Source organism: Pleuronectes platessa, chromosome 23 (assembly GCF_947347685.1).
Source record: "Pleuronectes platessa chromosome 23, fPlePla1.1, whole genome shotgun sequence".
Taxonomy (NCBI): Eukaryota; Metazoa; Chordata; class Actinopteri; order Pleuronectiformes; family Pleuronectidae; genus Pleuronectes; species Pleuronectes platessa.
This window is the reverse complement of record NC_070648.1, coordinates 15,503,734-15,519,738: the sequence shown is the minus strand read 5'-3', so window position 1 is coordinate 15,519,738 and position 16,005 is coordinate 15,503,734. Positions and strand designations below refer to the sequence as shown.

At 41.4% G+C, this 16,005-nt stretch overlaps 1 protein-coding gene across 1 annotated transcript; it reads right to left on the bottom strand.

The window, feature by feature from the left end:
* Nucleotides 1-2,468: 2,468 nt before the first annotated feature.
* On the bottom strand, nt 2,469-15,550 carry rab1ba (zRAB1B, member RAS oncogene family a). Its single transcript, XM_053416182.1, has 6 exons — nt 15,206-15,550; nt 11,973-12,045; nt 11,757-11,852; nt 9,273-9,368; nt 7,854-7,985; nt 2,469-6,840 (listed from the first exon to the last, which is right to left on the bottom strand). Exons 1-6 carry the CDS (start codon nt 15,217-15,219, stop codon nt 6,646-6,648), a joined length of 606 nt encoding a protein of 201 aa, XP_053272157.1. The 5' UTR covers nt 15,220-15,550; the 3' UTR covers nt 2,469-6,645.
* Nucleotides 15,551-16,005: the final 455 nt, after the last annotated feature.

The following is a 16,005-nucleotide window of genomic DNA, read 5'->3' as shown; positions in this document are numbered from 1 at the left end:
TATAGTATGTTCAGTGATGATATGTTGAGCAGGGACATGTGTCCTGTGGGCGTTCCTGACAATATACAACAGTGCACCCCTATGGAGAGGACATACTCTATGTGTGCATGACCCTGACACCAATTAAGAAAATGACTGGGATTTCGTTACATTCAGTCAATGCAGCTGAGATCAAATATAATATAGTAAAAGAGCTAATCCATCCAGATATAAAGGGGGAGAAACTTAAATAACTATAAACAAATAAAACATTATTTACTATTGTTTTTCTTTTACTGCCTGGAAAATAAAATCCTGTACATGCTCTTACAGACTCTAACGCCACCTACTGGCCTGGCAGGCTTGTCTGTGTTTTTTTGTGTATTTGGAACTGAATGTCCTGATTTTCTGTGAATCAAAGGTCAAAGGTCGTGTGGAGATGTTTTTTTCAAACAGAGCGGCTTGGTTTAAAATAATTGTATTCGTGTGAACAAAGTCTCAGGCAGGTTTTATTAAACCTCAGGACACCAACTTGAAAATGTGCATAGTTGCAGCACAACATTAGGGTTAAGTAGGAGAATGTTGTTTGGCCATTTGGGTGAACTATTCCTTTAACTTCACACTTAATCACCGGAGTAGTATTAGCTCATTGACTCCCCCACCGTGGCCAGAGACGGTGCTGAGCCTCACTGGTGTCAGAATAACGCCCACCACCATAACGGTGCATCATCTTCTATCAGTGCGTTTTTGTGTTGCATTGTGTGTATGTATTTCTCTGTGAGTCATATTGTTGGTTGTCTACCTGCAAGCAAACAAGCAAGAGGATGACACCATAAAATCCATCATAAGAAAATGGAAAGAATATGGCACAACCGCAAACCTACCAAGAGGAGGCCGTCCACCCAAACTGAAGAGTCGGACAAGGAGAAAATTAATCAGAGAAGCAACCAGGAGGCCCATGGTTACTCTGGAGGAGTTGCAGAGATCCACAGCTGAGGTGGGAGAATCTGTCCACAGGACAACTATTAGTCGTCTACTCCACAAATCTGGCCTTTATGGAAGAGTGGCAAGAAGAAAGCCATTGCTGAAAGGGATCCATAAAAAATCCCGTTTGGAGTTTGCCAGAAGCCATGTGGGAGACACAGCAAACATGTGGAAGAAGGTGCTCTGGTCAGATGAGACCAAAATTGAACTTTTTGGCCTCAATGCAAAACGCTATGTGTGGCGAAAACCCAACACTGCCCATCACCCTGAGCACACCATCCCAACAGTGAAACATGGTGGTGGTAGCATCATGCTGTGGGGATGCTTCTCTTCAGCAGGTACAGGGAAACTGGTCAGAATAGAGGGAAAGATGGATGGAGCCAAATACAGGGAAATCCTTGAAGAAAATCTGATGCAGTCTGCAAAAGACTTGAGACTGGGGCGGAGGTTCATCTTCCAGCAGGACAATGACCCTAAACATACAGCCAGAGCTACAAAGGAATGGTTTGGATTAAAGAATGTTAATGTCTTAAAATGGCCCAGTCAAAGCCCAGACCTCAATCCAATAGAGAATCTATGGCAAGACTTGAAGATTGCGGTTCACAGACGGTCTCCATCCAATCTGACTGAGCTTCATCTTTTTTGCCAAGAAGAATGGACAAACCTTTCCATCTCTAGATGTGCAAAGCTGGTAGAGACATACCCCAAAAGACTTGCAGCTGTAATTGCAGCGAAAGGGGGTTCTACCAAGTATTGACACAGGGGGGTGAATACTTATGTGTGACGCTCAGTCATTTATGTTTATGGTTTTCTATTTCCTGTTTTATTTTGTAGCCCCACTGTCACTGTCTTGTTTCAGCTTCTCACTTCCTGTCGTTAATTGTCTTCTCAATCCTCATGTGTTTCACCTGGTGTAATTGCCCCGGCCTTCCTGCTTGGTATTTAAGCCTCTGTTTCCCTTTGTCTGGTGTCGGGTTGTACTAGTTGTTTTCTCCCCACGTCTTGAGAAATGGTTTGTTTGTTCCTGCGGTTTCGACCAGCTTCTCCTGCTTCCTCGTTCCTTGTTCTCAGTGCGCCTTTTGTTAGTGTTCTTGTTTTGTTTTTGTCTTGTTAAAGACGTTTTTGTATATTAAATCCCCTTTTTGTTATAACCTCTGCATCCTGGGTCCATCTCCCCCTTCAAACCGTAACACTTATGCACCCAACAGATGTCAACTTTTTTGTTCTCATTATTGTTTGTGTCACAATAAAATTTATTTTGCACCTCCAAAGTACTATGCATGTTTTGTTGCTCAAACGGGAAAAAGTTTATTTAAGTCTATTTGAATTCCAGTTAGTAACAGTACATAATGGGAAAAAGTCCAAGGGGGGTGAATACTTATGCAAGGCACTGTATGTGTGTGTGTGTGTATATATATATATAATATGTACAGAAAAAAAACATGATCAAAATCAGCAGGAGACAGCACCAAGGTCAGCAAGCCGAACAGAAAAAAGACAGAAGGTGAGTGACGGGCATACTCCTGCCCAGTGCCTTTTATTAACAAACACCTAGAGAGTGCCTTTATTAAGCCATTGAACAGCGTCGAACAAGTGTGCAAATGACAAACAAACCCAAATGGATACAAAAAGAGAACTAAAGAAAATAATGTCAAGCATTGTTTCATCAGAATCACATTCATAAGCAAAAGCCACACCCTACATCTGTTCAATCCCACCCAAAGCAGACATCCAATCCTACCCAGTATCCCTGCATACTTCCATGGACTAGACAACACAGTATAGAATACATTAAAATCAGTAGAGTATCAAGACATGTCGACAGAAAATTAAAAAAAGAAAAAGGAAATCAGTCAAAGCACAATTTATCCAGTATGTATATATATATTTATTTTTGTGTGTGTGTTTGTGTGTATAGGTGTGTTGGTGTATGTGAGTGGGTTTGTGTGACTTGAGTGTTCATTTTGAAATGATTGCTTGTTTTGCATCTACTCAAGTGAGACTGGCATGATACCAGGATGTGTCCAAACAGCTTGGGAATGTTACACACATCCCTGCCCTGTTCCACACACACAAACAGACACACACATGCTGCCTTCCCTCCCCCTTAATGTGAGAAATCCCTGCACATCAAACTACTGTGTTCCAATTTTAAAAGACATTAGTGTAAAAAGATGGCGAAACACACTCGAACTGGTGCTGCCACCATTACCAGAAGTGGTCACACCTGTATAGAGGCTTTCCGTCGGAAAGTCAGTTATGGGGCATCACTAATGGAAGGCTATTGTTCCCAAGACTAAACTGATCCCTCTGGAATTGCACTTTTTCCACTGCATTTGGGACACAGCACCACAGCCCCAGGTGGCGTTGTACTTATAAAAGGGGCAAGGAGAGGAACCAAAGCCCAGGTGAGTTTCTCTAATTTGAATAGATAAGCCAATCAGACGGGATCTTCAGGAATTGGTTAAGTTGCAGTGACATGGTCGGCTGGAGGAGGAGAGGAGGGAGTTCATATCCGGTCAGAAAACCAGACCAGTCAGTCCCTGAACTTCTCAACAAACACGACCACACTATGGGCTGCAGCAGGACGTGCATCTCCCTGCTGCGTACTACCACACCACAGATTGCTAGGAAAACTAAAAGAGTGAGGTATTTGAAGGCCCTAACGTTACTCCAGTACAGTATGTATATCATCTGAAGTGTAACCAGCTTTCTACATTATCGCCACCTCGTTTTACAGTTCTTTTTAAAACAGGGCAAAAAGTTGCAGATTCTGATAATATTTCATGTACAAATGCTAAGGAGTCGTTCGAGTGCGGAGGCCCCTCTTTTTCTTTCACATTCCTTTCTGTTCCCGGGAATACCAGAGCTAACACGCATGTACACAGACTCATACTTGTCTCTGATTTCAGCGTGACCCTGCCAACCGTTGACAGTCATGGTGAACAGCCTGATACCAATAGACAAATGTCCAATATGTAGTCGGATTTATACTACTGACAAAAATATCCTGATTTTTGATCAGTTTCTGATTGAAATTCCAACTTTGATAGTTGTACAAAAACCTCTTAACTCAATGTCAACTTACAATCCTCTTCCAGAGCTTTAAGTCACATTTACGTAGTAGAGCTGTTGGTTTGTAACTGGGAGGGGTGTGTCTCTGTTTTAATGCCATTTCGTACTTAAGAAGCCATTCAGTGGACAACGTGTTGTTCTACTAATTTAACCACTTTTAAACTATTTTATTTTGGTCAAGTTCTTGTTTGGCTTTTTGTTGTGTATAGGTGTCAATATTCCAACACTGTATCAGCACTAGAGCCTAACATGTAATCATCATATTTTCCACTTGATGCTTTGAAATTGATTAGTCATTTATTCAGAGAGGTTTGCCATCATGTTCATTAAAAATAAATACACTTAATGGGACAAAAACACCCAACTCAATGTCCACTTACTAGCTTTTTCCAAAGAGAATTCTCTGGAGAATAGACCTAAACTTCAGATAAACTTGACATCAAGAATGAACTTTGAGAAGTCAAATAGAAGATTGACTTGATCACACCCAATCACATTTGTAGAATTTGAAGGAGAGGGGAAGTTTTGCATTGTCCGTGTCTGTATAAAGATTATGGAAATGTCTTCTAAACCTCGCCGAATGTAAAGGCATCAGTAATCTTCAGAACAATGTGCTCATTGTTGAACTCCTCAGGCAGGTGGAGCTGTGAGAGCAGGCATGGTTTGAGCTGATGAGGAACCAGAAACATGGAGGACGGGTGTCAGGATATTTATGTTTGACGAACAGGTCCTTCTCGGGGGAGAACAGCAGCTTTTGTAAGACCTGTAAGACCCCCCCCCCCCCCCACCCTCTTAGCCAACAGACACACCCACACCACATCTCTACCCCAGCTTCATCTGCAAACAAGCATGAATGAGACCACATCCTAAAACATTCTTTGTTGTTTACTGAATGAGACTTGAAGCGACGTGTACAAGTTGTCTCCTTCAGAAGCATCAATGAAAACATAAAAAAACAATAAAACGACAATAATAAAACAGTAATTGTAAGATCAATGCAGAATATTGCAAATAGTTCCGTTTGTCAGAACTCAGTCCCCACCCCCCTCCCCATTTTTGAATCATACTTTGTCATCTGTGTCCGACGCTATCTGCCCTCTGACTGTAATATTTAGTGTCATTCCAGCAGGTCACTGTGCTAAGTGTTACGTTTCTTTCAATTTTAAGTGAAATTATTACTGTGAGGACTAAAGAGAAAAACTAACAGTATATTTAAGTTCTCAAAACAACTGCCTCCATCCCAGCTCTATTTATATGAGGATTTAACTGAGCCTCCAGCTCCTCTTCCACCACAAGCGTTGAGCAGGGAGTTTGGTTAAGGAATCCCTTGATTAATATTTCTATCATGCTGTCTTTGCATGTAGATCTTCCTTCAGTGAGATCTCATTTCTGGCTCATACTTCGGTCACTAAATCACTATGTTCCTTTTGAGATAATGCAGAAAATGTCACTGCGCCTCTTTCTTTTGTGTAGAGGCACTCGAGGCCTCAGTCAAATTTTACAGAGTGGAATTGCATATAAAATCAATGAAAAGACAAGTAATGGCAGATAGATGAAAATCTGTCACAAACTTAGCAGAAGGCGTAAGTTGAAAGTACTTGAGATTGAGCAAAAGATGTATCTGCTTCATAAACATACAGAGACAACAGAGGTACAGGCTGAGAAGCTGAAAAGAAATAACAAAAAGAACAAGAGTTCCTGCTGAACTCTGAAATCAGTCAGAGAGGGAGCTGAACACAGACACACACAAGCACATTCCCATACACGAAGCCGGCGCATCTACCTACAGCTAATGTCTGTACAGCTGGTATATTGGATGGTTGGGGCCAATCAACATGGACTACACTGACGGTCCGCTGATCACATTCACACTAATGAGGTGAATGTTCCTCAATTAATGACAATGATGAGTCACTGTTAGCAGTGAGCACTTCCTACTGTGTACAGAGCATCTACAGAGAGCGACGCAAGCACACTACACCTGGTGGTGTGTTCGTGCAGGTAAATGATTCCAACAACCAAAAGTTTGGGCCGTGGGTTGGGGGGCACATAAGATGAGATCAGCAAAGATAGATGCAGTCTGAGGAGAGAAGTATTTGACAAAAAGGCTTATATTTCTTAACCCCATGCCATGTGAGTGTATGTGTGAGTGTGTGTGTGTGTGTGTGTGTGTGTGTGTGTGTGTGAGTGGTATCTAAACTTCATCTTCCACTGCCTCCACTCCACTATAAATCAATATCAATTTGCCCCATATCTGTTTTCTTTCTGTCCTCTTGGCCGAAAGAAAAAGTTTCCCTGGTGTCTGTTTTTGTTCCTCCCTCACACACTGGTTGTTGTCTTCTCTCTGTTGTTTGTTGCGCATACAGGTCTGAATAAATCCTCACAAACTTTAAATCGGTTCTCTGATCTTAACACTCTTACAGTTCAGTCCGTTGTTTGCCTCAGCAATCCTGTGTCTCCAGGCAGGCTGGCAGAGGGGGGTCAGAGGGCTGGGTGTGGGTTACAGGGTGGAATGGTGGGTGTGGGAATGGCTGAGATGATGGCAGGGGAACACAGAGGGAGAGGAGAGGGATATGTCGAAGTGGAGATGGTGATTGTGGGGGTCCTTTAGCAGCAGCCCCCTCCAGACTGCCTGACGGGAGTGCTCTCGATTTTTAAGTTGGGTTTGTCGCTACCAGCTGTGGCCCCGGGGCCCATGCGCTTCTTGATCTCTGCAGCCATGGTCATGAAAGCCTGCTCTACATTGGTGGCGTTTTTGGCGCTTGTCTCCAGGAACGGGATGGCCAAAGAGTCAGCAAACTCCTGTTAGAAAAGAAGAGGAGAGATTTAATAGTCAATCCTATCACTCATCTCACAGACCTGGTTCTGGAGTTTTATTGTTTTGCTGACAGACCTGCCGGCAACATATGTCTCTAAACATATTTTATCAGATATCTGTGTGCACAAGTGAAGTGTGTACAGACGTTGCAGTCATAATCATTTTAATTATTGATAAATAAAAACACCTATCCTGCTCTTGTTCCAGCTTCTCAACACCAAAAATCTTTGGTGATTGGACTTGTCAGATAAAACAAGGTCACAGAAGAAAACTGTGATGGGTATTTTTCACCTCTGACATAGAAGGTGGGAGATATGGCAAAAACATATCAAATTTTTTTCAGGCAGGATGAAGATCCACAATCTTATCACGATTACATTTTTTTGTTGATTTAAAAGTCTATTTTGCTAAATACTCAACATTTCAATCAAATTTCCCCTACAAAAAAAACAAACAGGCCAACACGAAAACAAACCATTTGAAGGTAAAAAGAATAACAGACCGTTTAAGCCAAACTGTTGTAATTAATGTAGTAATTTATAATTACAAGATTTTTGCTAACTTTTGTAAATCAGCTTCTTTGAGACAGATCTAAATGTCTCTCTTAACAAGCAGATGTAGAGACATTTACATTTTTCACAATCTAATATAGTCATATTGCACACCCCTACTATGACATTTTGTACTCCAAAAGATAAGTCCATTAAATTACGAAAAAATGGACAGATAAATCTGTAATGATATTAAAAATCCTTGCAGGCAGATGCAGAAATTATCATGGGTTTTCTAACACCCTGTGTGTGTATTTCAAACAATGGTGACTGACACTGAGGAGATCCTGTTTGAGATGGAACCGATAATGTTGAACAAGCTACTTCTAGAGAGAGAAGACGTCAGAGGAAATTATGTGTTAGACCATTGAACTGAATAGGGCAGGGTTTTTTCAATTCCTCATCAATGAATTTGTTCCCATGAAACTAGGAGAAAGGAGCATTACCTTGGCTGTTGTGTAGTCCACTACTTTCTTGGTGGTCAGGTCACACTTGTTGCCCACCAGAAGCTTGTTGACATTTTCACTGGCATAGCGGTCGATTTCCTGAAGCCACTGCTTGACATTGTTATAGGACTCCTGCCAAATAAGAACAACAATATTACCATGACGCTCCAGAGAAAGTGCGGAGAATCTCTGGAGTTCAGCGCATGTCTGAAAGCAGCTATAGTAGCATTATTGTTGTATATTCTTCTGCATTATTGCCACCTTGTAGACTGGAGTGAAACAGTTTGTTGGAGTTGTTAGTTGTTCATATGTCAGCAGGCTATATGCCTAATCTCCTCTGGTCTCTAGACCACAGTGGAAATACAGGCGAACAACAGCCTGCAGGAACTTTTAGTTCCTTGAAAAAAAGTCAAAAATGTCTGTGGCGGAAAAGCCTGATCTGGAGCTGGCAGGGTAGGATTAGGAGCTTTCTTCGACAAAAAGTAGCTAAACGTCAAGTGTTGTTAGGTGCTTTTTTTTCATTTTTAAAGGACCCATTTACATGTCATTTAGCTGACGCTTTTGTCCAAAGCGACTTACAATTAGTACACTCAACATTTATGAGGGGCCATTTAGGGGTTCAGTATCTTGCCAAGGACACTTCGGCATGCAGATGGGAGAGAGTGGGGTTTGAACCGGCAACCTTCTTGTTGGAGAACCACCACTCTAACCACTAGGCCACACACCGACCCATCGTATGCCCATTTTACCACAACTTGATATGGTTCCTTGGGGTCTTAATGAAACGTCTGTAACACATTTTGGTTGAATTACCACAAGGATCATTTAAAACAGCACCCTTTTAACCCTGTCTAAAACAGATTGAACTGTTTTGAGTGCCCCGCCCCCAAGCTTGCGAGCTAACCGGGCCGGTAGAGCCCGGGCTCCACTGTCTCTCCCCGAGGGAGACGGAGGAGTACGTTAGCTCGCGAGCTAATGGGAGCCGGGCCTTCTCTACCCGGAGCCGGTGAGATGATGGTGGGGGGTGGTCCAAGGCCAAGTAGTGACACTCCCTAGATGGGCATGGTGTGACTGATGTATTTTTCGCTCGTAATCCCATTAAACGCACTCTAGCGTATAGTTTCTGACATAGAGGAACCACAACAAATCGCGGGAGTTATTTTTTTCCAGAGTTTTTGGGACGGTAGACATGCCAGATAACCAAATTAATGTGTAGAAGCACTACAAAAGTGGAATTTTCCTAATATTTCCCCTTTAAGAAAAGATTCTCTAAAAGAACCTGAAAATTGTGAAAAACAATTGTAGAACTTCAGTCAGTCATTCAGTGACTATTTCATTTATAGGGCTGGCTCCTCTGCTGTCTAGCTAAGAGCTGGTTGCATCCCTTCACTGAGGAATCAGTCCAGACCACCGACTCACCTGATCTGTAACATCATACACAACTATGATTCCATGGGCTCCACGGTAGTAACTGGAGGTGATGGTACGAAACCTCTCTTGACCTGCAGTGTCCCACTGTCACAGACACACAGAGATACAAAGAAAGGGAAAGAGGAAGGTGTTAGAAGTCTGTTCATCAAAAGTCAGCCAATTTGATAGTAAAGAGCAGTTCAGGGAGAGTAGGATATTTACATAAGAATTATATTTGACAATGCAAGATCAAGAAAGTTTTTTATGGTCAAGTTCAACCCATTTTAATTCACGGAGACAGATGGATAAGTTGTTTGAGCAACATTAGTAGCTCAGTCAATCCACCCCTGAAAAGCCTGAACCTGACAACTTCAAATCAATTTCAATTTAAAATATGAATTCATGAAAACCTGTGCATCTTTTTTACTTTTGTTCGTCTTGCCATTTATACTGGTGAAAATTGTTACATCCTTCATCAGGATTAAGATCAATATGTGTACAGCAATCTCAATCAGACTTTCAAACCGTTCTAAACCTCTCCTAGGCTTTCAAAGTGAAAAATCTGTGGACAGGTTGAGTTTCACTGACAACACTTTAACAAGAGAAACAATAGAAGTGGTTAGAAATAATTTGTGGATGACAAAAGCTTGTGTTAAAGAAAACTAGGGGCAGCAGATTGTGAGCATGACATGTCTCTGTTGTTCATCATACTGAACTTACCATTATGACTGAAGCTGACAGAACAGTTAACTTCACCTCTGTCAATGTTTTTATTAGCAGCCTTTCTTTGTTCATTTTGCCATAACTGGATGATCGGCATTGTCTTATTTTAAGCATCTTTTAAAAAAAAGATTAAAGAAACTACTTTGAAGTGTCTGGCAGTTGACTGGGGGGCTACATCTCTGTGCGGGTATATGCCACATTCTGTATTATTACTCTATTTCTGGGCCTGTGACAGACAGTGGATTCTTTTGTAGTTTTCTCAGAAGGGAAGTTAGCATTCCTCTACACAGCATGCTTAACCCAACTCAATTAGCTTATTTTAGTCAAAACTATCTAAGCCAGAGTAAGTCATGCTTAGGGAGAAAGGTCTTCCATTGCCAAGTCCTTACTGCCATGGTGTCCTCGACCATTACAAATGGCAGCATTAAGACTCAGTAAATCAAAATAAAATTGTAGATGGTCTGTATGTATATTACTAGTCTGGCTGACCACTCAATGCGCTTCAAAGTACAGATTATTGCCATTCACCCATTCACACACACATTCATATAGTGCATCTATGGCCAGTACTTTTTCTATGAGGGGCAATTCAGGGTTCAATGTCCTGGGCATGCAGATGGGGAGGACTGGCATCGAACCGCTGACCTTCTGGTTAAAGGACGATCGCACTACCATGTGTATTTCTTCATTTAACATACATTATTGCAAAAATATTATTCTACTTTGTGGTAATTGAATTGTAGCAGGACAACATTTTAAGTTAAGAAAATAAAGTTAATGATAGATGCTATGTACGAATAAGGTGGTGGGTTTCATTATTTGCGAGTGGAAAACCAAGTGGAGGGAGACAGGCAACTTCAAAGACGTCCTCAGAAGTTTAACATTTGAGGCTACAACAAGCCATGAAATGAACAGACTGGACTGATGAAATTGCCCTGGTTGGTGTCACACAGAAGCTGAATCAATGATGTAACTACTAACTATAATAAATACTAACTAAATTAGTGACATCAGCAATCACAAAGCTGACATTCTCAGTAGATTGTTTCATAATAGTAAGCATCATCAACATAAGCAATATTTGCATGTCAGCAGAAATACCATGTATACAGATCAAAGCATGTGTAAGGAACATGACACCAGATACTTTGAAAAAGACAAACCCACAGGTCTCAGCTATGTGGGAAGAGGAGGCTGAGGTCAGGGGTTATAGACTAAAATATTGCTAAGCAATATAAAAAGGCTAGGATAAAAAACTACAAGATGGTTTTACATGCTGCACCCCATGTTCAGCTACAGCTGTGCCATGGGCCAATGTACATTTACAATTTCATCAATATCATCATACACATAGTGAATAAAGTTGGAACACAAGAGGAACCTTGTATCAAACCAAGCCAAACCTAGGATCTTCAGGCTTTAGGGATATCCAGGTTACTAGTAGTCAAATTTAAAAAACACCTACAGATGCTCCATTTATCTCCAGGTGTTTAGACTGACTTATAAATAAGTGAAAAACAAGAGTGTGCTGTGAAATATGTGCTTTTGTGCTAGTGAATGAATTAAGGAAAATCTACGTCTGCCTTACAAACTACTGCATATCTCTTTCAGGAGGCACAGCCTGTTCAATTACCTAAAACAGGATCCAGTTACAGCTTGCTCTGAATGCACAAGCACACTCGCACAGGCACGCACGCTCAGTCTCTCATGTGTTTGGATCTACACCCTGGCTCATATTGGGGTAATAACGTTGGTTGTGTGTATGCTCACAATCTGCAGTTTAATGGTCTTGCCATCCAGCTCAATGGTGCGGATCTTGAAGTCCACTCCAATGGTGCTGATGTAGCTCTCTGTGTAGGTGTCATCCTGTAGGAAGAGTGAGGGAGAACAGGAAGGGATCGGTTCAACAGCAGTTTGAGGAAAGACGAAATGTTTGACCTGGTACAGAAACGGAAGGACATGTTTTTGAAGTATGACACTACTTACTGCAAATCGCAGCAGAAGACAGGACTTTCCTACTCCAGAGTCTCCAATCAGCAGGAGCTTGAACAGATAGTCACTGAAAGAAAAACAAATCGGGTCAGAACAGGGAGGGCACTTTTAACTCTCAGTCTCAGTTATAAAAACAATCAGAAACTGACTGAATCAAGCTTTGAAGCCACCCTCCTGACACAAACCGGATTAGACAAACCTACACAACACGTTATACCGTATTTTACTAATCTTTGAGGAACATGTTTTACCGTTTTTAAAATAATCGACCTCCCAGCTCAGAGCTTGCATGTGTGTGAGTGAAAATAAAATACAGTGTGTATGAATGACAATAAAGGAACAAGTCATTCATTGCAGCAGTATGGCTCACTGAGATGTTTACATAGATTTTAGAACAATGGAGCTCTGTGGCTTAGAGGAGAAATAAAGGTCCACAATATTTGTAAATAGAATATAATTATTATTGGTTTTGGTGGGAGATTTAAATTGCATCAACCTGTGTGCATCATAAGCTGCAAACTGGGGTCAGTTATGGTTGAAAGCTCCACAGAAGTGAGTTATACAAGACCTACTTGATAGACAATACCATTCATAGGTAAATAAGTTTATTGCTTATTTGGTGTTTTATTACATTATCAAGTCTGGAACTAATGATCATTCATCAGTCCTAACCAATATTTTTTTTTTTAATATATATTGAAAGTTTAGCTTTGCCTCTTCCTGAAACACAAAATAAAATCTGAAAAATTGTGGCATATATGTTAATGAAGGAATTATTTTGTTTAACTTATGTATACTTTACTATTCATCACAAAGGTTAAGATTTTAGTCAGTTTTGTTAATTTTCTCCCCCCCAGCTATAGTTTCACTTATGCATCTCTTGCACTTAAACAGATGCACACAAACACACACTTTTGTAATGTATTTTGATATCTATCCATGTTATCTATAATGCTGATGCATTGTTTCAACCCTAATTATCAAACAGCAATTCTAAAACCACTAAGTAACAAGTATTGCAGCATTAGAAATGAGTGGGAGCAATGGGTGCAGTAAATAGAGGCTGGCCAAGCAGGTTAAACAGGGATGGGGTTATAGCTGGGTTTGAGACATTTCATTTTAGTGCCCATACCTGACCACTAGTACTGATACCTAAAAAATACTTTATTAAGCCTTGAGGAATATTAACTGGTTTTAATGTTGAGGTTTGTTGCTCGTGAATAATACTTACAGGATCTCCCAAAAATAATAAAACATCCCGCACCTGCCGCCACAACCCTGAATCACTGAGAGGAACACAACCTAGCAAGAATTTCATTCACAGCAGCACTGACAGCCAAGGAGAATTACCCAATGAGCATGCTATTCTTGTGTCTTAGGAAACTGAGACCTGCCATGTATCACAGCCTGACACTTGTCAACTGACAATATGTCATCAACACTAGATGCAGCAACAGCAGCAGTGTTGCAATCAGCCCAGTTCTTATTTCAACATGGCTCCAGCTTGTGTTGATGTGGCTTGATGCTGGGGGCCACCAGGACTGCTTATCATTATTTTGCAACATACAACACAAAGACCACCTTAATGCACAACCTCATATATTCTTCAACTGATTACTACGAGATATGTAGTTAAATTGAGACCTACCAGCTCATAGTGGCCATTGTAATAGCATTACTTAATTAGCTTACAGCTGAGGTTTTTCTCAAAACACTTTTCCTATTATAACCAAAAAAGCTAAAGATCTTCAATGTTAAAAAACAAACAAATAAGGCTTCCCAAAAACTTTTCAGAAAGTAAAGTGTAACATTGCAAAGTAATGGAAACAAAATAGGGAACTAGCTGATTTTGTTCTAATCAGACATGTCATGATCGTCTGAATCATAAATGTACAAGTAATTATGGTTAGTAAATGCTTTATAAGTATGTCAGTTATGTTGTTAATAATTAGACTGTGGTGAAGGGTAGCCATTTTCTTTATGTCAAGTGATAACTGATCCTTCCTGATGGGTGATGCTGAAGGAGGACAAACACTGTTATATTTGACAAGCCAAAGGGTGTTCCTAATACATTTTAAACTGTTGTATAAAGTATTAGTAAATAATATGTCAATAATAATAAAATCATTATAATTACAACTTTGACAGTGTGCCTTACTTGAAAGTTTTGCCAAAACCTGGTGGTTGTCTACCACGATTCAGTGGATAAAGACAGGGAATAATCAGGCATTTTTAACCAGAGCAAAGTTCATACTGTGTATGTAAACATAAAGGTAAACAAAGATTGTAAGCCAAGGGTGTGGGATGTTAGCTAAGCTAGTTTGACCGGGTTCTACGTGGATTCAAAGGCAAAGCCTCAGCTGTGAGCCACAGGACGCTCGGTGAAACACTGGGCTGTTCAGCCCCGACAGAGGGATTCGATGTCAGGCGGGTGTCCTCTCGTTTCAGGGCTGCGGGTTAAACATCTGCTAGCTGTCGTATCACCTGACGTTAGCCCCGACACGCACCGCGACGGAGAGAATCATGTAGTAGCGTTTTGTCTGCGAAATTACACGGGATCAGGACCCTTCACAAAATGGATGGTAACCATGTTAAAATGCGACACCAACCACACAGGTATACATGTTCACTGTTGTTGGATAAGTAACGCATACAGTCAACTTTGCTCGATGGTAAACGGATTTCTCGAAGCTAGAATTTGGGGTGAATTTATTTTAGGGCCAAATTATGTATATACAGTATGTAGAAGGAGGATAAATTAGACAGACACGGTCGTGTGAAGCAACAAAAAGGCTTGTTTATCGAGGTTACAGGTCAGCCATCCCACAGACGTCGCTTCACTACTTCGCGTACCCGACCTGTCGAGCTAACGCTAATCGTGTACATTCTGCTTCACACGGCGAACAATGTCAGCACTGTTCGCATTTCTCCGGTTCCACAACTGGATCGCTCGTCCACTTTGTCCCGTGGAAGGTCGCGTGTCACAGCACGAGCAAGCTGTCAGCTGACGTTCACGGAAAAACACGTCCGCGAGACTGACACATTAAAGAAGCTGTCCGCGCCCTGTTCGCGAGAGCAAGCTAGCCCCTGTTTGCCAACACTGTTCAACCACATAGCAATTAGCCTAGCGTTGTTTAGGAACGATTACACAGCAGATAGCACAACGTGTAACGATGCGTTCGAGCTGAACACAACGGAAGCGGCTTTACAGCTGATGTCAAACTCACTATTCTGGATTCATGGTTTCACTCTGGATGTGTTTTTCAGTCGGTGACTCGACTCTTCCTTCCTACTCCGGCAAAAAAAAGATAAGACTTGAAGGTCCGGGTCTCTGAGGCACTTAGAAGGCTGTAGTATCGTCTCCGCAGCTGTTCCCTAGTTTGAATTCAATCTTAGCTCGTTCGTATATCCTCGATTCTAGTGGACATGTCCGTGTTTCGTCGCGTTAGCTCGGCGTATTTAGGTCCGTTTTCTGCTTTTCTGTGTCCGCTGCTGACAAGAGGTTCAAGATGGCCGCGCAGGTGCGGTAGTGACGTGTGGTGACGTGGCACTACAGAGAAGTCGGGAGCGCGTTCAGGTCCCGGAAAAAACGTCGGAAAACCATTTGGCAATGTCCGTCTTTGTGGGCAGAACGGTTATCTAAGTGAAAACGGCGGTGCGTTCACGAACATGCGTCGAACACCCTGTTGTGTTGGACATGCGCACTTAATTTGAATACGGGTATTTGTGACGTTTAAGGATTTTGCAATGCGTCCGATGCGCCGTCCTCCGCCCTTTCCACCCAGAGGGTTTAAAGCTGGGGTAAGGTTTAACTTTCATTTCAAAACACACACACAGAAACATACTCAACAGTCGCAGAGAGCAAATATCTATAGACCAAACTGTGAAACATGTGAAAGGTGGACATGTCTGTGGCTAGGAGCAAATACTTATTTATGATTTAATACTTACTTATATTTACATAGATACTGGACATACAAAAGGGGGGACAGGGATCAAAATAAAAATAATTTGCACATGTACTTAA